This window comes from Rhinopithecus roxellana, chromosome 16 (assembly GCF_007565055.1).
Source record: "Rhinopithecus roxellana isolate Shanxi Qingling chromosome 16, ASM756505v1, whole genome shotgun sequence".
NCBI lineage: Eukaryota > Metazoa > Chordata > Mammalia > Primates > Cercopithecidae > Rhinopithecus > Rhinopithecus roxellana.
Genome location: NC_044564.1, coordinates 13,944,359 through 13,966,907, shown reverse-complemented (window position 1 = coordinate 13,966,907; position 22,549 = coordinate 13,944,359). Strand labels below are relative to the sequence as shown.

The window sequence follows — 22,549 nt, the reverse complement described above, 5'->3', positions numbered from 1 at the left end:
GGAAGTAAGGAACTTACTGGGAACTGGAGCAAAGGTCATGCATGTTATGCCTTAGCAAGGAGCTTGTCTGCATTCTATCCATGCCCTAGGTCTCTGGGGAAGTTTGACCTTGAGAATGATGACCTAGGGTATCTGGCAGAGAAAATTTCTAAGCAGCAAAGTGTTTGAGATGTGGCTTGGCTGCTTCTAACAGCCCATGCTTTGATGCAGGGGCAAAGAAATGACTTAAAGTTGAAATTTATATTCAAACAGGAAGCTCGATGTAAAAGTGTGGAAAATTTCTGGCTGGCCATGTGGCAGAGAAAGAGAAAGCTCTTTTGGGAAAGGAACTGAAGCACGCTGTGGAGCAACCACTTTCTGGAGAAATTGGCGTAACTGAAAGGGAGCCAAGTGCCAACAGCCAAGCCAGTGCAAAAAAGGCCTTGAAGGCATTTCAGAGACATTCCTCTGGTACTTCTCATCACAGGACCAGAGGCCTAGGAAGGAAGAATGGTTTCGTGGATGAGGGCCAGGGCCCTACTGCTCTGCACAGCCTCCCTGTATCCTGGCTGCTCTGGCTCCAGCCTCAGCTCAAAGGGCCCCAGATACTGCTCATGCCACCACTTTTTTTTTTTTTCTTTTTAGACAGAGTCTTGCTCTGTCACCTGGGCTGGAGTGCAGTGGTGTTATCTTGGCTCACTGCAACCTCCACCTCCCGGGTGCAAGCGATTCACATTCCTCAGCCTCCCAAGCAGCTGGAATTATAGGCATGTGCCATCATGCCTGGTTAACTTTTGTATTTTTTATAGAGATGGGGTTTTGCCATGTTGGTCAGGCTCTTCTCAAGTGATCCACCTGCCTCAGTCTCCCAAAGTGCTGGGATTACAGCTGTGAGTCACCATGCCCAGCCTCATGCCACCACTCTGAAAAACACAAGCCAGGGCACAAACCACAGTAAGCCTAGATGCTTTCCACGTGATGTTAATTAAGCCTGTAGGAATATAGAGGGCAAGAGTTAAGGAGGCTTGGCACCCGCCACCTAGATTTCAGAGGATGTATGGAAAAGCCTGGGTGTCCGGGCAGAAGCCTGCCACAGGGGCAGAGACCCCATAGAGAATCTCCACTAGGGCAGTGTGGAGGGGAAATGTGGGATTGGAGGCCCCCTACAGAGTCCCCACTGGGGACATAGCAGTTGTAGGAGCTGGTTTAAAACAGACAGAATATGCTGAGTCCCACCTTCTCTACTATTGCATATTGGGGATTAACTTTGAACACAGGAATTTTGGGCAAATGCAAACAGTCCACAGCAGAAGGGAATAATTATTTGACTAGATTTCTCATCAGGAATGGTGGGGACAGAAGACAGGGGACATCACCTTGAAAGGAAAGCACTGTCAACCCAGAAATCTATATCCAGCAAAGTATTCCTCGAGGAATATTTTGGACAAGGGGGTATAAAGAACATTCTCAGATGAAGGAAAACTAAGAGGATCATTGCCAGCAGACTTCCTCTAACATAAATAATTCCAGCTGATGGGAAATGATTCCAGAAGGCAACTTGGAACACCAGGAATAGGAGACAATCTACAGACATGTTAAATAGCTGCGTAAATAGATTTTTTTCCTTTTAAAATCTTTAAAATTTATATGACTGTTAAGAACAAAAAATATATTTATATATTATGAATAAACATTATGTAGATATATTACATATGATGACCATAAAATCAAAAAGGGAGGGCAATGGGACAGTTCTGGTGCCGAAGCTGGGAGTCTGCAGGCAGGCAGTTGGGAAAAGGGTATAAGGTGAGGAGAGCAAGGAGAGTCAGACACCCATCTGACAGGAAGGAGGCCTAGCTGCGGGCCTGACTGCTGCCCTATGCTAACGGGCCTGCAGATACATGACAACGGGCGTGAGCTACAACAGCAGTGCCTGGTGTCCCTGTGGCAACTTCCTGAGCATGAGAATAGGGCTGCTGCTTCATTTCTGGTTTCCAAATCTCACAAATAGTGTCTCCTGTGGCCCAGTCTAAAGGGAAATATAAAAGTAGTTCTAGAAATGGAGCCTGCTCAGATTGACAAATTATATACCCACCACGCTCTTCTTGTCCCTTTCCAGAACCTCAGAGGTCAGGGCCTGGAATTTTGGAAGTTATTGGTGAAAAGAATCAGAAGAGAACTCAAGGCCGGGCGCGGTGGCTCAAGCCTGTAATTCCAGCACTTTGGGAGGCCGAGACGGGCGGATCACAAGGTCAGGAGATCGAGACCATCTTGGCTAACACGGTGAAACCCTGTCTCTACTAAAAATACAAAAAAAAAAAACTAGCCGGGCGAGGTGGCGGGCACCTGTAGTCCCAGCTACTCCGGAGGCTGAGGCAGGAGAATGGCGTGAACCCGGGAGGCGGAGCTTGCAGTGAGCTGAGATCCGGCCACTGCACTCCAGCCCGGGAGACAAAGCAAGACTCCATCTCAAAAAAAAAAAAAAAAAAAAAAAAAAGAAGAGAACTCAAACCCCAACTACTATTTTCAGGCAAAGAAAGGGAAACCCACAAAGGCCATGAATGGCCCATGACCAACGCCAGTGGTGGAGCTAAGGCAATCTCTAGCCTCCTTTCCAGGTCACACCCCCTGAAGGCCTATTTCTACAGCAGCAGTGTGGCCAGCTTGGCATTCAGTCTTGCTCGGGTACCTACTGTAATGATTATAAGCAAGAGTTTTGGGGTAATAAGAACTGAGTTTGGAACGGCAGCTTTGCTAGCTCTTAGCTTTACCATCCTCAGCAAATCATTTCATTGATGCAACCCTGTTTTTAAATCTGTGCAATGGGAATGCTGGCGTGGGCATCATGGGCTTCGTGGGAGAACTCAGAGATGATGCAGGGAGCGCGGATGCCTTGCAGACCACAAGCACTCACTGCATGCACCATGGGTTCCTCAAACTTAGAGCGCTGACACTGTGTTTTCTTGCTTAGAGAACAGCTATTCTGGCATCCCTTTGCTGGGGGCCAGAGAACACCCCCAAGACGGATGGCCTGAGACCTCATGAGCCACACTGATTTCATGCTGGTTCTTCCTAGACTTGGGGAGCCTACTCTACCTTCTCCCTTCCAGTGGTGTCAGGAGTCACCCGAGCTGTTTCATTTTCCTTCTCTTGGCTCTGCTCTGCTGTCTTTGGAAACCCCCTTCTGAACACCTTGTCCAGGGTACCCAGAGATGAGGTGCTGAAGAAGGCACACATGACCCTCTCTGGGCTCCTGGAGCTTCTCTTTCCTCCTGACCTCAAAGGAGCCAGGCTCCCATGCTGGCTGCTCAACGGAATCTTCTGGGAGTGAATTTTTAAAAACCTGAGTTTAAAAAAAAAAAGCAATTGCAATCAGATGAGCAAAAATTTTTAAAAACTAAAAAAAAAAAAAAAAGTTAAAAACCCAAGGGCTGGACTGGGTGTGCACGCTCACACCTGTAATCCCAGCACGTTGGGAGGCCGAGGCAGGTGGATCACCTGAGGTCAGCAATTCGAGACCAGCCTGGCCAATATGGTGAAACCTCGTCTCTACTAAAAATACAAAAATTAGCTGGGCATGGTGGTGGGAACCTGTAATCTCAGCTACTCAGGAGGCTGAGGCAGGAGAATCACTTGGACCCAGGAGGCGGAGATTGTACCACTGCATTCCAGCCTGGGAGACAGAGCAAAGCTCCGTCTCAAAAAACCAAAAACCAAACAACACACACACACACCACCACAAAAATAGGGTTAGTGGCTGCATCCACAAACCACTGTATCGTCATGTTAGGATGGATCCCAGGCAATCAGAATGTTTTTTAAAAGTCCCCCAGGTGAGCCCAATGTGCTCCCTAATGTTAAAACTCAAGGCTGAAAATTACCAATCTGACAATTCTGTTGTAACGCTGCTTGAAAACAAAGGCAACTGTGTCTACTGAGCTGACAGGACAGCAACAGAGTTCCTCCTCCCGCAGTTTCAAACACCCAAACTACAAATGCCATTTCTGCCATTTGACTTGGCAAATGCCGTCTGTACAGGACAGGGTGACGATAACTCAGGTTTCAGTCATGGAGGCATCCCTTGTGTACAGAAACTGCCTGTGTGGTGCTGTACGACACTATCAATTCTATTTAAGCTGAGGCTAAAGTTTAGTTTCCTCCCTGAATTATTTATTCCTCAATGAATGGTGAACCCCAGGAGGTGGGGGCGATTGTGGGGGCGGATGGGTCAGGAGAGAGATGTCTGGTGACTTCAAAAACCGTCGCTAAGGCTGCCGCAGTAACAAATTCCACAAATGACCACCATGCAGCACTCATCTCTCGCCTGGCCATTGGGCAAATTTATTATTCCCCCTAAGTCCCAAACACCCCATTTTACCCTTCCTGGTAATTTGTGTATGCATACTGAATGAACCAAACCGGCCAAGTGGGCTGTGTGCACACGCTTCTGGGTACGGAAAGAGACACAGAGGCGGAGGTCAAGTGCCTTTTAACAGGCACAAGTGTGGGGAAGCTGACTACATTTCCTGAAGTTCTTGTTTTATAAAGTGTGTTCCACTTCTATAACCATCAGCAACCCCTGGCCAGAGCAATTCTACCCTGTCCCTCCACCAGTGCCCCTGGGAGCTCCTTTCACGGGTCACTGTCCATCTGTTCCTCCTATCTCACCTCCACCCCAATTCCAGCCTAATGATGAGCATGTATTTCTGTTGGACCAAACTTCAGTCGGTAACTGAACAGCACAGCTGGCCTCAATGCACCTCATTACTGTATAGAGAAGAGTCCAAAAGGAGCTAGGAAGGAGGGCTGGGCTGGATAATGAAACTTTTTATGTCTGAATTACACAAATCCCCACCAAGTAATTTCAGCATAAAGCAAACCAAATGGCAGACGAAATGGATGTTAGTACCTTGTAGTTTACTTCAGTAATACATAACTTCTAATCCATGTCCGTCTCGTTTCTGCTTTTAATTCTGCCATTTCCTCTTAAAATGTAGGGTTTAACAAAGACAACAGGGCTACTGTTTGCCAAATCCCAGCTATTAATTCACAGCATAGAATAAAGTCAAAGCTATAGCAAAATATTGCTAATCCGCACAACTTTAAAAAATAGTTCAGTACATTTTTGTTATAAAATTCATTTACAGGAGGTTATTCACATATACTTGTCAAATTTACTCCTGATAATTCACAGAAACATACAACTCAACAAACTGCGCACAACAAATCCAAGGCAAGTTATATACAAAGAAACGAAACAAGTTTGTAAGTAGGACATAGTCATGTTGAAATAACTAATACTGAAAGACAGGGAACTTTCTTTTAATGCCATGGCAAAGACAAAGAGCCACACTTTACACCCTGTAAAAAGAATAGCCCTGTTCAACAACGCTGCGCTGACAGCCACATCAAGAGGGGCCACAGTAAACACATGAAATGCCTTTGGCAAATACTTGTACCAACTGGAACGAGTGAAGTTTCCAAAGTAATGTCAGGGACAACTGCATTCCGCTGTGAAAGGCCGTCACAGGACACAGGCTCACTTGTTAGAAAGGATGACGTAGTTCTAGCACTGATTCTTGCAGAATCAGGTCTGGTGAGTGGTGAACCAACAGGTGAACGGGCATCAAACTTAACTGGAAATAATATTGTTCAGTGTGTGGCAGCAAAATATGCATTTTAGAGAAAACTTCTTTCTCAAATCAGGTGTTAACAGTATTAACACGAGCAGTGTGGGAGACATCCTGGCCCCAACTGTTTTTGCCACGCCTCCCTTTGGAAGCTTAGGAGTTCGCACGTTCCCTAAGTGGTCACCACTACAAGTGTCTGCTAAAATGGGCACTTCATCAAGATGACAGAAAAGTAAACTTAAAAGTAACGAGATTTCTTCCCAAAGGCACATGGAAGAGGCTGATAAAGCCCCTGACCCAGACAGAGGGGGGCCCATCCCTCCCCGTCCTGAACTGTCACACACTGCATGGCCAAGGACAAACTCTCCGCCCCCACACAGGAAGCAGCAGCTGCCTCTGGGGACAAAGCACTCTAGGAAGTCACCTGCTGCCTGGGTTTCAGGAGTGTTCAGCCGACATTAGTCAGAGGTCTGGACACCAGGGAGAGAGACACAGGTAATGAAATCAAATGTTCAAACTTTTGGCAAGCAAAAGTTGTTTTTTAAAGCTCTTTATAATCTGCTCAAGTAGAATTTCTAACACAAAATCCTTTTTTGCTTAAAAATGACAAGGGAAACGTCAAATAATGCACATGAACCTTCAGCTACTTTCCTACCCCCAAATGAGGTTAGGGGCTGCACTGCATTCACTACAGACCCCTAGTTTTTACAACTGTCAGCTGGACATTCTCATGTTTAGGATACTCCAATTCACTGTGTGGCTGCTTGGAAAACTGGACAGAATCAGGCAGCCCGCCGCTCCCTTGTCCCGAGCCTCCTCGATCTCCATTCACCATGGCCAATTTTTTTCCCCCACAAAAACACTATCACCTCTAATGGTAACTGGAAACACCTATCAGATATTCTAAACAGCATGTATTTTCACCAGGTAGATGATTTCTGAAGATCACAGGAAGTCTGCCACTCTCTTCCCAGTTCTGAACTCCTCTGGTCACTCTTCATTTTAAACCGGGTGCTTCTTTCCCGCCCAAAATATTCTATTTGGCCTGCCCCAGCAGTTCCCAGGCTGCCTGGTGACCAGAGTCCCTTGGGAAATGTTAAACACCCAGTTTCCCAGGCTTTCTGAAAAACTAGTTACATCTGTCTGACATCTGTAAGCTGAGGTGATTCTTCCACAGCTGAGTCAGCGCTAATCTAGCATTTGGCAACTACATGTCTGTACCTCACCAGTCACACAAAGCTCACAACATGCTGGGAGCACTTGAATGATAGTTCAATAATTATTCTTTCACTCCATATTCTTCTCTTTCAAGATTAGGGATTTTAGCTAGGGAACTATGTGCATACTAAACAGGTAAATGAACTCATCACAGAAATAGAATACCCTGGGCCTGTGTCTAAAAATGCACCATGTCAGCAGGATTTTACCTAACACAACTCTGCTGCCCAAAGTGACCCCCAGGAGACTCCAGGTTTTTTTTTTGCGGGGGGGGGGGGTTGCTTTTTTTTAAATAGAGCTAGAGACACCAGCACTAACTCAGCTTATTCCAAGCTAAGCTGTTAAATAAATCTGTCTTGCCCTAACAATGGTTGAAAGGACCTGCCCTCCTCCCATCTTTTTTTTTTTTAATACAAAGTTTGTTCTGTCGAAAAATGATTAACATTTTAAACAGGGGAAAGAAAAGCAGTCTACTAGATTAAATTTTAAAAGGATTTTGTTATTTGCTATACAAATATACATTTCAACTTTTACAACATTCACTCCAGTCTGACCTCCTCGTCTACAGAAGAGTAAGAGATCAACATTTCCGGTCTCTGACTTCAAGGACATTATTACTGATACACAATGCCCTCTAAAAGCTTTTGCAAAGGACAGAAAGTACTGAAGATGACCAGAGGCTCAGGTGTTAAGGATGCATTTTCCGTGTTTTCCAACAGCACACAAGCTCCTTACAAAAACAAATAAGCTTATCTAGATGGTTCCCCGAGCTGGTCATCTTCAGTTTACAATATGCTGTAGCTGCTGGCCCATGTCATTGGGCTTTTCTATAAAAGCTTTCTTTTCTTGGAACTGCTGCTGTCCTCCTGCTCCAGTCCCCTCTTGTCCCACCTAGAGTTCCTCCTGGTGTGAGGGGTCTCGGAACCACACTTCTCCTGCTCGCCTTCACTGAAAGCCCTGGCCTCTCTCCTGTGACAGAGCTCCTCTTCTGGGTCATCACATTTGCTCTGACACGTGGAAGCCTCAGGACTGGCAGCTGGAGGTTCGCCCTGCACGGGAGGTTTGTGGCTGCTCAGAGCAGCCACCACAGCAGCAGGCTGCTGTACATGGCCCAGGTCCTGGTGAACGACAGGGAAGCTCGGCTCTCCTGCAGGAGGTGTTGCTCCAGGATGCTGGGGGCTCAAGGGTTGTGGATCCCATAGGAATATTCCTCCTTTGACCTCAATGCCCATCCTCTTCAGCAGTCGTGGGTCCCGAAGTTGGTCATGAACAGGTCTTTCAGGGTCCTTTGAAGTAACAGTAAGAGTAGTTTCCTTGGAGTCAGAGGGTGTGTGGTACAGAGATGCAGCAAAAGATGTCTTGGCAAATCCACTGTCTAGCTTGCTGCTGGGCAAGCCACCCTGGGGTCTGGATACCTCTGGGGCTATGGTAGGAGGGTGAGTGAGACTTCTCTGTAGCACAGGCTTGAGTTTCAGAATCTTCATTGCATCATGTCTGTAGTTTTTGTCACAGGTCTTAATAATGGCACCACGCTTCTGAGCATCCTGAATCAGCTGATTCCAATGCTGGTTTTCCTTGAAACAATGAGAAGGGAGAAAGAATTACACCCCAAAGAAACACTGCTTGGGAAGCATAGAGTTCCAGCTTTCATTTCTGAACAAATAATGTATATTATTATATGAACAGATTCTCAAGATTCATTACTTGTCAGACAAGGATGAAAGGAAAAAATAAATTCGAATACAAAATGATAAAGTCCCATTCCTAAAAAATAAAGAAAAGACCTGGTCACAGCCTATAAGGGAGAACTTCAACCTTTTTTTTTTTTTTTTTGAAATGGAGTCTCACTCTGTCGCCAGGCTGGAGTGCAGTGGTGCGATCTTGGCTCACTGCAAGCTCCGCCTCCCAGGTTCACGCCATTCTCCTGCCTCAGCCTCCCAAGTAGCTGGGACTACAGGCCACCACACCCAGCTAATTTTTTTATTTTTAGTAGAGACGGGGTTTCACCGTGTTATTCAGGATGGTCTCGATCTCCTGACCTCATGATCCGCCCACCTCAGCCTCCCAAAGTGCTGGGATTACAGGCGTGAGCCACTGCGCCTGGCTGAACTTCAACCATTTTTATCAGTGCATTCAACTGCAATGCAAGTCTGCGCTAGTCACTAGGAGCATCATGTTGCTATTTATATTTCAATTAATTAAAATAAAACAAAATATAAAACTCTGTTCCTAAATTGCAGCAGCCACATTTGAAGTACACAGCGGTCACACATGACTAATAGCCATTGTACTGAGCAGTGCAGACACAAAACATTTCCATTATCACAGAAAGGTCCTTTGGACAGTGATCTAGAGTACTGCCTACACCACTTGGCAGGGCTAACATTCTGAAACAGGAAGGTCTGGTTTCAGAAAGCAAACTTCTGAGTGCATGTGACTATTCCAGAAAAAGGCCCATGGCTTTCATTGGATTTCCAAAGGCCTCCCAAACCCCAAATGGCTAAAACATCTTCATCACTGAGATCTCCAAGAGATCATCTCACTTTCTGCCTGTTTCCTAGAGGAGCTTAAGACATAAAATCCCATCTTGGGAAAGTCGCCAAACACATCCGTCTCTCCTCTCTTCCCGACAGTTTCCTCAGAAGAGGCTGCTGCTTTACAACCACTAGAACTCAGGTCTCTTTAGAAAGAAGAAAGAGAAGAAGAAAAAGGATAGCTACCCTCTCATGGGGGCTCCTGTACTATTCCTAAGGATATGTCAGGGGAGCAGGGAGGCTGCACAGTATTTACTTGCTGTGTGACCTTAGTCAAGTCACTTGACCTTTCTTAGCCTGTTTCCTCATCTGTAAAATAGGAGTAATATTTTATTTAATGGATTCTGAAGTGCACATTGCTTTCACATTTTACCATTTCTGACCTTGGGGACCCTCTTAGCCATGTACCCGTCCTTGGGGATTTCATGATGAGGCAATTATAACCCTTAGACTTTTAGTCAATAAACCATTTAAAGATCTCGCCCGAAAACCTTCTACAGACATTTTCTGATAAGACAAGAAAACACCAGCATTAAAACTTATGCCCTGGGCTGGGTGCAGTGACTTACGCCTGTAATCCTAACACTCTGGGAGGCCGAGGCAGGCGGATCACCTGAGGTCAGGAGTTCAAGACCAGCCTGGGCAACATGGTGAAACCCCGTCTCTACTAAAAATACCAAAATGAGCCAAGTGTGGTGGCACACACCTGTAATCCCAGGTACTTGAGAAGCTGAGGCACGGGAATCACCTGAACCCAGGAGGCGGAGGTTGCAGTGAGCTGAGATTGCACCACTGCACTCCAGCCTGGGCAACAGGGTGAGACTCTGTCTCAAAAAAAACAAAAAACAAAAAACAAAAAAACTTTATACACTGGAGATCAAGGGTTCTAAGAAAATCCTGGAGACAATGGTGAAACTCTTAGCAAACGCTAAATTGCCAATCTTACTAGGGCACTGAGGATGAATGGCAACACTGGTGACTACGCACCGGGAAGTGATTCATACGTGCTAGATTCTGAAAGTGAAATATTTTTAGGAATATCTTAACCTATTATTTTACTTGTATTTTCTCTTTTATGTATGCATAAGAATGTGATAAAAATCTGTCTCGGCCGGGTGCGGTGGCTCAAGCCTGTAATCCCAGCACTTTGGGAGGCCGAGACGGGCGGATCACGAGGTCAGGAGATCGAGACCATCCTGGCCAACACAATGAAACCCCGTCTCTACTAAAAATACAAAAAACTAGCCGAGCGAGGTGGCGGGCGCCTGTAGTCCCAGCTACTTGGGAGGCTGAGGCAGGAGAATGGCGTGAACCTGGGAGGCGGAGCTTACAGTGAGCTGATCCGGCCACTGCGCTCCAGCCCGGGCGACAGAGCAAGACTCCGTCTCAAAAAAAAAAAAAAAAAAAAAAAAAATCTGTCTCAAGTCTTAAAAGAGTCCTTTCAATAAATATGAAAGTTCTAAGTGAAAATAAAGCACTGTATCATAGTCTAATAATGGTACATAAAATAGTGGTGGTGCATATTATAATGAATGGTTTGTTGAATTTGATAAACTACAGTAATAAGCTGACGTCACAGTAGTTTTTTAAGGTTTGGAGAAGTCATGTGACCAGAATAAAACGCTTGGCACAGTGGCTGGCATATTCCAGACAGGTCTGTGGAGGGAGTGCCAGGCTCTGTGGCTCAGTTCTCTTTCTCACTCAGATCTCTAGAGATCCTTAGCCTGTGGCTCAAACACATATGTGAAGCAGATGGCCTTGCTATTTTTGCTAAGTTTACCACACCTAAACTTGGTATTTAATCCATTCTTAAGATCACAAAAACAGTTCTGAGCAGACACAATTAGCTTTGGTTTTTCAGAGGAAATCAAACACTTTAATGATTGATCCCATTTCCAGAAGGGGAACTAGGCTAAAAAATTAAAAACAAAAACAAATCCCCAAAACAACAAAGAAAAAGCCCAAGAACAAAAAAAGTTAGAAAGCCCGGCTGACAAATTGGGAATTTTTATATTCTAGTCTGTCTCTTTTTGTAGCACTGCCTTCCTAGAGTGAAGACAATGCCAGTGCCATTAGCTGGAGGTCAGTGGTCCGTACAGTTGTGGAAGGGTGTGTGACCCAAGGGCTCCCAAACACTGTCTAAACAGAATGTGAAAAAGGGTTACGGAATAAACTTCCAAGCCCCAGCTTCCCATGTCCTCCTTGGGCTGCCCTGCCTGCTGCATCCCACCCTTCATAATCACGATGGGCCTCATCCATCCACAGAGTGCACTGCCAAGACACATCAACACCCTGAGTTGCCAATTAAAGGGAGGATGAAAAGCAGTAGTGCCCATGAAGCTCCTTTAATCAAGGCATCACTAAAAGATGTATCTCTAGTAACATTTCATTTACTTTTCAGGTTTAAACACGATCAAGGCCGGGCGTGGTGGCTCAAGCCTGTAATCCCAGCACTTTGGGAGGCCGAGATGGGCGGATCACGAGGTCAGGAGATCGAGACCATCCTGGCTAACACGGTGAAACCCTGTCTCTACTAAAAAATACAAAAAATTAGCCGGGCAAGGTAGCGGGCGCCTGTAGTCCCAGCTACTCGGGAGGCTGAGGCAGGAGAATGGCGTGAACCCGGGAGGCGGAGCGTACAGTGAGCTGAGATCCAGCCATTGCACTCCAGCCTGGGTGACAGAGCGAGACTCCGTCTCAAAAAAATAAAAAAAAAAAAAAAACAATCAAAATCTGTAATATTAAAAATATTTGTCTTGTTTTGCTCAACTGTACAAATAAGTGTTAACAAGCTATTCAACTGGCAAGAGATCACATTTTAACACTCAGATCCTTATGGTCACAGGAAAAGCAATTTTTAAAAATCCAAACCTATATTTTGAGATAACTATAGATTTACAGGAAGTTGCAAAGAAAGCACTGACAGGTTGCATGCACCCTTCACGTGGGTTCCCCAAGTAGTTATAAAAATCAACTTTTTAGGCCGAAGTGGGATGACTTGAGCCCAGGAGTTTGAGACCAGCCTGGACAACATGGTAAGACCCTGTCTCTACTAAAAGCACAAAAAATTAGCAGGGTGTGGTGGTACATGCGTCTGTAGTCTCAGCTACTCAGGAGGCTGAGGAGGGAGAATAGCTTAAATCCAGGAGGCGGAGGCTGCAGTGAGCTGTAATTGCACCACTGCACTCCAGCCAGGGTGATAGAGCGAGACCCTGTATCCAAAAAAAAAGCGGGGGGGGGGGGGGGGGGGGGGAATACAACTTTTTAAACTTTCCAGTTACACAGAAATTATCATGAGAGACATGTAGATCAGTGAGATTAATATAAAGGCTTTTAATTCTAAAAAGAGATTACCCCAGTGAATCCTATCCCAAACAAGTAGGAATAGAGGTATAATTTCAAAGAGAGGAAAAAATAAAATAATATTGCTTTCTATTCCACTGAATATATTTAAAAGCAATGTAATCGTTTTAATTGCTGTATTTTAAAATGTCAATATTGATAATACATCAGAAACATAATCTTCAGTAATATTTAAACTTACAAAGATTTTTTCTATCAACTTAAAAATGGGAGGTACATAAAAATAAAAGGTACACAGCTTTTAAAACTTCCTTCAGAGTAGGCACACAAACGACAAAAGCTGGAGGTGATAGAGAAGAGTGAAACGAGAAAGGTGTATCTGAGCGCCACCTGGTGGCAGGAACCAAAACCAGGGGAACAGCCACCAAGTTGGCTCTTCTTAGATGAAATCAATGACTTTATTAAAAAGAGAAATGAGAAAACCTACAAAGCTATTACCCCTAATGAGACAAACAGCAAGTACGTGAGACATCTAGCTGTGGTATCAGTGAATTAAGTTGTACCATTTGTCTACTAAAGTTGGAAACTCGTACACCTCTTCCAGAGGGGCGCCTGTCCTGGCAGAAGAATGCCGGAGACGCTAAGTGCTGGAGAAACAGTGAGCAGCACAGCTCCCAGTGCCAGCAAAAAAGCAAGCAGAGCACGCGCCTGCAAACTCTCTCTGGCATTAAGCTGGGACAATAAACAGTCACATTTACTGAGTGTTTACTAAGTGCCAAGTAATTGCTATGGCACTTTACATTTGTGGATTTAATATACCTTCTTAACAATAATCCTATGATGTGGATAATTTGTTTTAAAATGGTCACCTTGAGAGCCCAGTGTAGATACTTGGGTTCTGGGCTGAAAAAAGGCGAATGGTTCACGTGTACACAAAAGCTCCTAGGAAGAAGTTGCTGGAAAACATAACAACCATTATTTTGTAATCCAGAAATCATTTACACTTTGATGGAAAATAAGAACAAAAACTCAAACAAACAATAGTAACAATGGGTAAATTTCTGAGCTCTCTGGTACCTACCATCAGGGTCCTCAAATGTCCGAGGATGAAGAGGCTGTACTTGGCTCGTGTGATGGTGACATTCAATCTCTGCAAACTTGCCAGGAATCTAGGCAATAAAAAGAGTTCCTTCTTTGTCTAGAATGATTTAACACACTGTGTGAGACACAGGTGGACTCTACAATGACTGAAGTGTGCCCGAGACACAGGAGGACTCTAGAATGACTCAGCGTGCCCGTGTGAGACACAATGTGGATTCTAGAATAACTCAGCATGCCCGAGACACAGGTGGACTCTAGAATGACTCAGCGTGAACGTGTGAGACACAAAGTGGACTCTAGAATGATTCAGCATGCCCAAGACACAGACGGACTCTAGAATGACTCAGCATCCTCATGTGAGACACAGGTGGACTCTAGAATGGCTCAGCATGCCCATGTGAGACACAGGTAGACTAGAATGACTCGGCACGCCCGTGTGAGACACAGGTTGGACTCTAGAATGACTCGGCGCGCCCGTGTGAGACACAGGTTGGACTCTAGAATGACAGCGTGAACGTGTGACACACAAGTGGACTCTAGGAATGACTCAGCATGCCCATGTGAGACACAGGTGGACTGCAGGCAGCTTTTCCGGGATTCCTCCACTCCTCTAGAAGTCACAGTGCTTTCTTACTCTCTGTCCCAATACAGGGTACCGGGCACAGAAGAATTCCTATTAAAAACAGTAAACAAACCAAAACCTCAGGGCTTCCTTCAAAGTGATGTATCTATCAATTTCCTATTTTTACCTGGATGAGATAATTGGAAATTTTAACAGTGCAATCTTGAAGACTTCAAAAATCCTAAAAATGTGGTACCAGCCCATTCACTTTATTCTTACATTTAAATATATCCAGGTTGTTAAGATATTGTAGAACTAGTGTAGAATTACATGAACAGCAGATAAATACTTCAACAGCTCAGAAACAGAGCTCAGAAATAGAACTGATGTACGACAAAAGTGAAATTTCAAATTAGCTGGGAGAGAAAGGACTATTTATAAACTGACCCTGAGATATAACTGGTCTCTGTATATGCAGCCCATCCCAGGGAGAGGCGAAGATTACTTTAATTACTATTTTATTTGAAAACAAACTAATTTATAACCTGTAAATTCTATCTGCTTCTCATGACAAAGAACAAATAATTATGTAAGAGTCTTGGGCTTGGGGGAATATTCTGTCACTCATACAGATTGTCCTTAGCATCTTAAATACACTGACAGTAGTTAAGGTTAACAAACTTAGCCAAAGCAGGAAAACACAAAAAACAATGACACTCTGACACAAACCATGGAGAGTAACACACCTCTGCAAAGTATAATCTAATTGTTTATTTGAATCTTATTAAATAAAAGAACAGATTCACACTATGAAATGGGTTAATATAAAAGACACCAAGACCAGGCACAGTGGCTCAGGCCTATAACCCCAGCATTTTGGGAGGCCAAAATGGGTGGAGCACTTGAGCTCAGGAGTTTGAGAGCAGCCTGGGCAACATGGCGAAACCCTGTCTCTACAGAAAAATACAAAAATCAGCTGGGTGTGGTGGCACATGCCTGTAGTCCCAGCTACTTGGGGGGCTGATGCAGAAGAATTGCTTGAACGCAGGAGGTGGAGGTTGCAGTGGGCCAAGACTGTACCAAGATCTAACAGTGAGTCTATTTCACAACTTAAAAGAGAAACTTGGCAGGGCGCGGTGGCTCAAGCCTGTAATCCCAGCACTTTGGGAGGCCGAGATGGGCGGATCACAAGGTCAGGAGATCAAGACCATCCTGGCTAATACGGTGAAACCCCGTCTCTACTAAAGAACACAAAAAACTAGCCGGGGTGAAGTGGCGGGCGCCTTAAGTCCCAGCTACTTGGGAGGCGGAGGCAGGAGAATGGCGTGAACCCGGGAGGCGGAGCTTGCAGTGAGCTGAGATCCGGCCACTGCACTCCAGCCTGGGCGACAGAGCCAGACTCTGTCTCAAAAAAAAAAAAAAAAGAAAAGAAACTTTCGGCCGGGCGCGGTGGCTCAAGCCTGTAATCCCAGCACTTTGGGAGGCCGAGATGAGCGGATCACGAGGTCAGGAGATCGAGACCATCCTGGCTAACATGGTGAAACCCTGTCTCTACTAAAAAATACAAAAAAAGTAGCCGGGCGAGGTGGCGGGCGCCTGTAGTCCCAGCTACCTGGAAGGCGGAGGCAGGAGAATGGCGTGAACCCGGGAGGCGGAGCTTGCAGTGAGCTGAGATCCGGCCACTGCACTCCAGCCTGGGCGACAGAGCCAGACTCTGTCTCAAAAAAAAAAAAAAAAGAAAAGAAACTTTCGGCCGGGCGCGGTGGCTCAAGCCTGTAATCCCAGCACTGTGGGAGGCCGAGATGAGCGGATCACGAGGTCAGGAGATCGAGACCATCCTGGCTAACATGGTGAAACCCTGTCTCTACTAAAAAATACAAAAAAAGTAGCCGGGCGAGGTGGCGGGCGCCTGTAGTCCCAGCTACCTGGAAGGCGGAGGCAGGAGAATGGCGTAAACCCGGGAGGCGGAGCTTGCAGTGAGCTGAGATCCGGCCACTGCACTCCAGCCTGGGCGACAGAGCCAGACTCCGTCTCAAAAAAAAAAAAAAAAAAAAAAAAAAGAGAAACTTTCATAATATTACACAGGTTTTCACAAAAGAAAATTAAGAAAGCAAATGGTGTTCTCTAACAGTGATAATGAACCTAATCCTGAATTATAAACAAGCAACAATGTATAAAAGAGCAACAATGACAGTAACTCACCCAATTGAACCTTGCACGCTATTTGCTCTGACACATGTAACAATGACACAATCCTTCTGCCGACCCTGGAACGCATCCACAGTATCTACTTCTGCTGGTCTATTTACAAAAGAGAAACATATTTACTGGAAAAAGGAAGATAATTATTAAATGAACATATTTATAAACTAGTTTTTGGTTTTTTGAGAGATAGGTTAGCCTCACTCTTGTCCAGGCTGGAGTGCAGTGGCATATTCATAGCCCACTGTAACTTGAACACTAGAGCCCTGTCTCAGCCTCCTAAGTGGCTAGGACTACAGGCCATGGACCACCACCCTAATTTTTCCATGTTTTGTAGAGATGGGGTCTTGTCATATTGCCCAGGCTAGTCTCAAATCCCTGGCCTCAAGCAATCCTTCCACCTCACCCTCCCAAAATGTTAGGATTATAGATGTGAGCCACCTTGCCTGGCCTTACAGTCTTTATTTTTTAAGAAACTTTAAAAAAAGAGAGAGAGAGAAAGAGAGTCTCACTACGTTGCCCAGGCTAGACTCAAACTTCTGGGGCTCAAACAATCCTCCTTGCCTCAGTCTCCCAAAGAGATGCATGCACCACCATGCTCGGCTGCTAAAAATTTTTAAAACATTTTCTCGGAGGTTAGCCTGAATTCCTCCTCTCTCCATTCCCCGGCAACCACTAATCTATTTTCTGTCTCTACAGATGTTCTTATAGTGCGAGTTTCACATAAACGGAATTACAAAATGTTTTCCCTTAGCATAACATTTCCAAAGTTCATCCATGTTGTAGCATGTAACAGAACTTCATCCCTTTTTTTCATTAATATTTCTTGTGGTAACACAGTACAAGTTACTAAGACTTAGTGTTAAGATGGCAGCACTCCCCAAATTGATCTACAGATGTATTCCAACTGCCTTTTTTACAGAAATGGTCACACTGATACTAAGTCTTTGGCTGGGCGTGGTAGCTCATGTCTGTAATCCAAGCTCTTTGGGAAGATCACGTGAACTTGGGAGTTTGAGAACAGCCTGGGCAACTTAGTGAGACCTCATCTCTACTAAAAATGAAAAAACACCAAAAAATGCAAAAAACAAAACAATACTAAGTCTTCCAGTCCATGAAAACAGGGTGTCTTCATATTTATTTAGGTTGAGTGTATTTTTTTTTTTTTTTTGAGACGGCGTTTCACTCTTGTTGCCCAGGCTGGAGTGCAATGGAGGGATCTCAGCTCACTGCAACCTCCGCCTCCCGGGTTCAAGTGATTCTCCTACCTCAGTCTCCGGAGTAGTTGGGATTACAGTCGTGTGCCACCATGCCCAGCTAATTTTTTATTATTAGTAGAGACAGGGTTTTACCATGTTGGCCAGGCTGGTCTTGAACTCCTGACCTCAGCTGATCCACCCACCTGGGCCTCCCAAAGTGCTGGGATTACAGGCGTGAGCCACTGCGCCTGGACTATTTAGGTGTTCTTTAATTCTTTTCAACAATGTTTGCAGTTTTCAGAATGTAAGTCTTATACTTCTTTGGTTCTATTTATTCCGAAGTGTTTTATTCTTTTTGATGTTATTGTAAATGGAATTGTTTCAACTTCCTTTTCAGATTGTTCGTTGCTAGTTGTATCAAAATATAATCAACTTTTACATACTAATCTTGCATCCTGTTAAGCTTATTATCTCTAATAGTGTCTTTGTCAGGGTTTCTAGAAATAAGATCATGCCACCTAACAAAAGAGATAGCTTTACTTTTTTCTTTCCAATAAAGATGCTTTTTACTTCTTTTCCTTACTTAACTGCTCTGGCTAAAACCTCTAGTACAATGTTGAAAAGAAGCAGTAACAGTAAGAGTTTCAAACATCTTTCCTGATATTAGAGGAAAGGCTTTCATTCTTACTATCAAGTATAATGTTAGCTATGAGTTTTTCGTAATTGCCTTTTATTAATAAAAAAAGTTCCTTTGGGCCGGGCGCGGTGGCTCAAGCCTGTAATCCCAGCACTTTGGGAGGCCGAGACAGGCGGACCACGAGATCAGGAGATCGAGACCATCCTGGCTAATACGGTGAAACCCCGTCTCTACTAAAAAATACAAAAACCTAGCCGGGCGAGGTGGCGGGCGCCTGTAGTCCCAGCTACTCGGGAGGCTGAGGCAGGAGAATGGCATAAACTTGGGAGGCAGAGCTTGCAGTGAGCTGAGATCTAGCCACTGCACTCTAGCCTGGGTGACAGAGCGAGACTCCGTCTCAAAAAAAAAGTTCCTTTGTATTCCTGGATTTTTTTTTTTTAAATCATCAAAGGGTTTTGGGTTCTGTGCAATTTTTTTCATATCTACTGAGCTGATTATGTGGGTTTTCCCATTCTTCTAATATGGTATATCATACTGATTTTCACATGTTGAAGCAATCTTACATTCCTGGGATAAATCCCACTAGGTCTTGATGTATAAATCCTTTTAATAAACTGCTGGATTCAGTTGGTCACTATTTTGTTGAGTCACTATTTTTGTATCTGTAGTCATAGGGATTGGGGTCTGTAGTTTTCTTGTGATGACTTCCCTTGGCTTTGCTATCAGTTTAATACTGGTTTCGTAAAATGAATGTGAGTGTTCTATTTATTGGAAGCATGTGAGAAGGACTGGTGCTCATTCTTCTTTCAATATTTGATAGAATTCACCAGCTTAGCTTGTTCTGGGCTTTTCATTATTGGGAAATGTTTCATTATTTGTTATATAGGTCTGATTTTTTTCTTTTTTCTTTTTTTTGAGATGGAGTCTCGCTCTGTCACCCAGGCTGGAGTGATGCAGTGGGGCAATCTCAGCTCACTGCAGCCTCCGCCTCATGGGTTCAAGTGATTTACCCACCTCAGCCTCCCGAGTAGCTGGGACTACAGGAGCATGCACCACGCCCGGCTAATTTTTGTATTTTTTTTTCAGTAGAGATGGGGTTTCACCATGTTGCCCAGGCTGGTCTCAACCTCCTGACCTCAGGTGATCTGCCCGCCTCAGCCTCCCGAAGTGCTGGGATTACATGTGTGAGCCACTGCACCCAGGCTATAGGTCTGATTTTCTATTGTTTTCTAGATTCTATTTTGGTAGTCTGCGTGCTTGTAAGTTAAGATGATTTTAAGGTTATGGATTTCCATAACCTTAAATCTTTAAAAAAATCTTTAATTTTAATCTTTAATTTTACTGCTGAGGTAAAGAAGGAAACAAAAACATGATCTTCATTCTACACATAAAGGCAATGCAAGGGTTAAGTCATTTATTTAAAGTGAAATGTCACTTTTAGTCTTGCTGGAACAAGAATTCTGATGAACAAGTCATGGAACTGAAGGGTAAAGACCTGGCAAGTTTCTTAGTCGATTCCACTGCCAAGAATGTTGACATTCCAACTGCCAGGAAGTACCCTGTCTACCCAGGAGCTCCACAGCACAAGTGTCTGAAAGCCAGCAGCATCCCAGCTTCCTTGTGCCGTATCAGCAGTCCGCACAGACCACTCCTTAAGAGTTTCTCTTTTCTTCTTTCCTTCTTTATCCTCTCAATCTAATTCAACAAGAAAACTGGAAATCTTTATAAAAATAGCTCACCCTTTTCTATCGAACTCTTTGTCCAAATCCTTCTGAATCATCGTCTTCTGGGCCTTGTAATGAGTTATTATGCCAATGTTTCGAAAACTAACATCCTTTCTTTTGTCTTTAATAAGCTTAATTATTTCCATCACCAGTTTTATTTCTTGAACATTTATGTATGAGCTAAACAAGATGAAAAAGAAAACACAATGTTATCAAAACTAATAGTAGGCTAATTGCTAACTTAAGTTCCATTGAGTTTGTTTCCCATTATAGTAAATGGCAGGCAGATAGGTTTCATCATTTATTCAGCTAGCAGTGACTCCAAGAGGCTGTTACCATGACCATTAATATGGTATATATGAATAAATGTGAAAATGCTATGGTAAATATGAATACATGTGAAATGCCCAGTGAAAAATGAAGCGTAGAGAGAAAAGAGTTTGAAATCAACTGAAGTTTAGGCACCACTTTCTTCATCTGTTAAAAGAGGGATAGCAGCAGTAAGAACAGCAGTATTAATAAGAACAAGGATGTGAATAAGACATAGCTAACATTAATTAAGGATTGACTATCTTCTGAACACTGAGAAAATGCTTTAGATGTATGATCTTCCTCATCCCCCACCACTGGCTGCAAACAACAGACACCACGCAACTGAGCAGCTGCCATCCACACAGACTCAATGTGAAGGATGTGTCCCACTTGACCCCAGCTGAACAACATGGGGCCCTGCAGCAGGTTCATGTCCTCTTTATAGTCCTCACCAGTCTCATATCTGGTACTCTCAACCCCTCCTGAAACCACACGCTCCCTCATGACCATACAAGACCCGAAATGCACCAAGACCAGGGGATGCACTGCCCCCATCCCTTGATTCCTGAGGCTACCTTACCCGCCTTGCTTTACGAGCCTTAAATACCCATTCTCCTAACTTTGAGAATTACTATATGGACAACCCAGTCAGCAAGCGATCTCTTCCATCCCTGAAATCTTCATTTTCCTTGGTCCCCTCCCAGATTAACCCTCTCTGGTCAACATTCCGCTCATAACCCTCCTTCCTGATGCTCTGGGGCTTAACTCGCAATCCTTTGCTCTCCTCCAACAGGTCCCATTAAAACCTTTAGGCTGCAGTCCCTCCAGCACTACAATCCCATGGCCAACTCCTCCTCTGTATGTTTAGCCTCTTCAATGAGTGTTCTCTCCTTCCACCTCTGTATCCTATCTAACACCTGATTCTCACCTGAGGATGCCACCTGCTCTGCAGGCATCCCATGATGTATAAGTGGGATTTGTGTTTCCTCCTACTTCATGACAGAGTGGTGCTTGCATCTGTGCCAACAAATGCTACCCCTAGACCATTCCTCCCCTAGTCTCTCACAAGAATCCCCAGCTCCTCTGACATTGCTGCTATCTAGCAACACCACCACTCCTCTTTGCTGTCATATACAGACCACCTGAACACATGCCCTTACTCACAACCCAATACCATCCAACCTCTGTCACTACTTCCTTCCTCCCTTTCACATCTTCATTCAACTGAATTTATACTTAGCCTTCACAGTACTTAACCCAACTGGAAAAACTGCTTACCTAGGTGATTACCTGGTGAAGGTCTGTCTTCCCATGAGATCACCATCTTACAATAGGCACGTCTGTTTCCCTCACTGCTGTGAGCTCAACAAGTATCTACTCAAGTGCTTGCTTATGACATTAGGTAATATTATCCCCATTATACAGAAAAAAGAAGCATCAACTTAAGTGAAAATGACTGTGCCCTGACACTAAGCAGAGAGATGTGTATAGGAAATGTATTTAACAGAAATATGAATGCAAATCATGTAACATTCTGGGACTATCAGAGGACTGAGGCAAGAGGAGAACATACTCATTATCCCGTCTTTCTGAACCATCTCCGACATCAAACACAAGGTATGGTTGAAATGGCCAGTCCGATGAACATCGAATGGTTTCTGTCTGTCTGTAAAAAAAGCAGTCAACATTCAGAATAAAGTCAAGATTTAAGAAAATATTTTGGTATTACTACAATTTTTTCTGTGTGGTGATGTGGGCTGGGGCAAGTAAGGGGATAACAGGAATATTCTTTTCTATACCTATATTAGTGAAAGGTACAAAACAAATTCTATTTCTTTCCTGGTGCTAGGAAAAGTATCTATATTATTAAAATATAACAAATATGACTGGAAAGACACTCATAATAGAGTAAGCCACAGAATACTATGTTGAGTAAGGTCCCACATTTTTCCTTCAAAAATTTAAAAAGTAAAAAAAGATATGCATGGTAAAAGGACTGAAATGACTCTCGCCTGTAATCCCAGGACTTTGGGAGGCCAAGGCAGACGGATTGCTTGAGCTCAGGAGTTTGAAAGCAGCCTGGGCAACATAGTGAAATCCCATTTCTACAAAAAGAAAAATACAAAAATTTGCCAGGCATGGTGGTGA

At 44.2% G+C, this 22,549-nt stretch overlaps 1 protein-coding gene across 6 annotated transcripts in view; it reads right to left on the bottom strand.

Moving 5' to 3' along the window:
* Window positions 1-4,877: 4,877 nt before the first annotated feature.
* Window positions 4,878-22,549, bottom strand: part of SETX (senataxin) — a 93,613-nt gene continuing 75,941 nt past the window's right edge. For 4 of the 6 annotated variants that reach the window (XM_010372833.2, XM_010372832.2, XM_030919067.1 and 1 more), the window contains 6 exons: window positions 21,975-22,067; window positions 20,105-20,269; window positions 16,530-16,628; window positions 13,746-13,833; window positions 13,534-13,620; window positions 4,878-8,401 (listed from right to left, as the gene is read on the bottom strand). In XM_010372833.2, coding sequence (XP_010371135.1) covers window positions 7,655-8,401; window positions 13,534-13,620; window positions 13,746-13,833; window positions 16,530-16,628; window positions 20,105-20,269; window positions 21,975-22,067 — 1,279 coding nt within the window. In that variant the 3' untranslated portion in view covers window positions 4,878-7,654. The remainder of the gene's footprint in view (window positions 8,402-13,533; window positions 13,621-13,745; window positions 13,834-16,529; window positions 16,629-20,104; window positions 20,270-21,974; window positions 22,068-22,549) is intronic. The other 2 variants (XM_010372834.2, XM_030919068.1) reach the window with 1 other exon arrangement.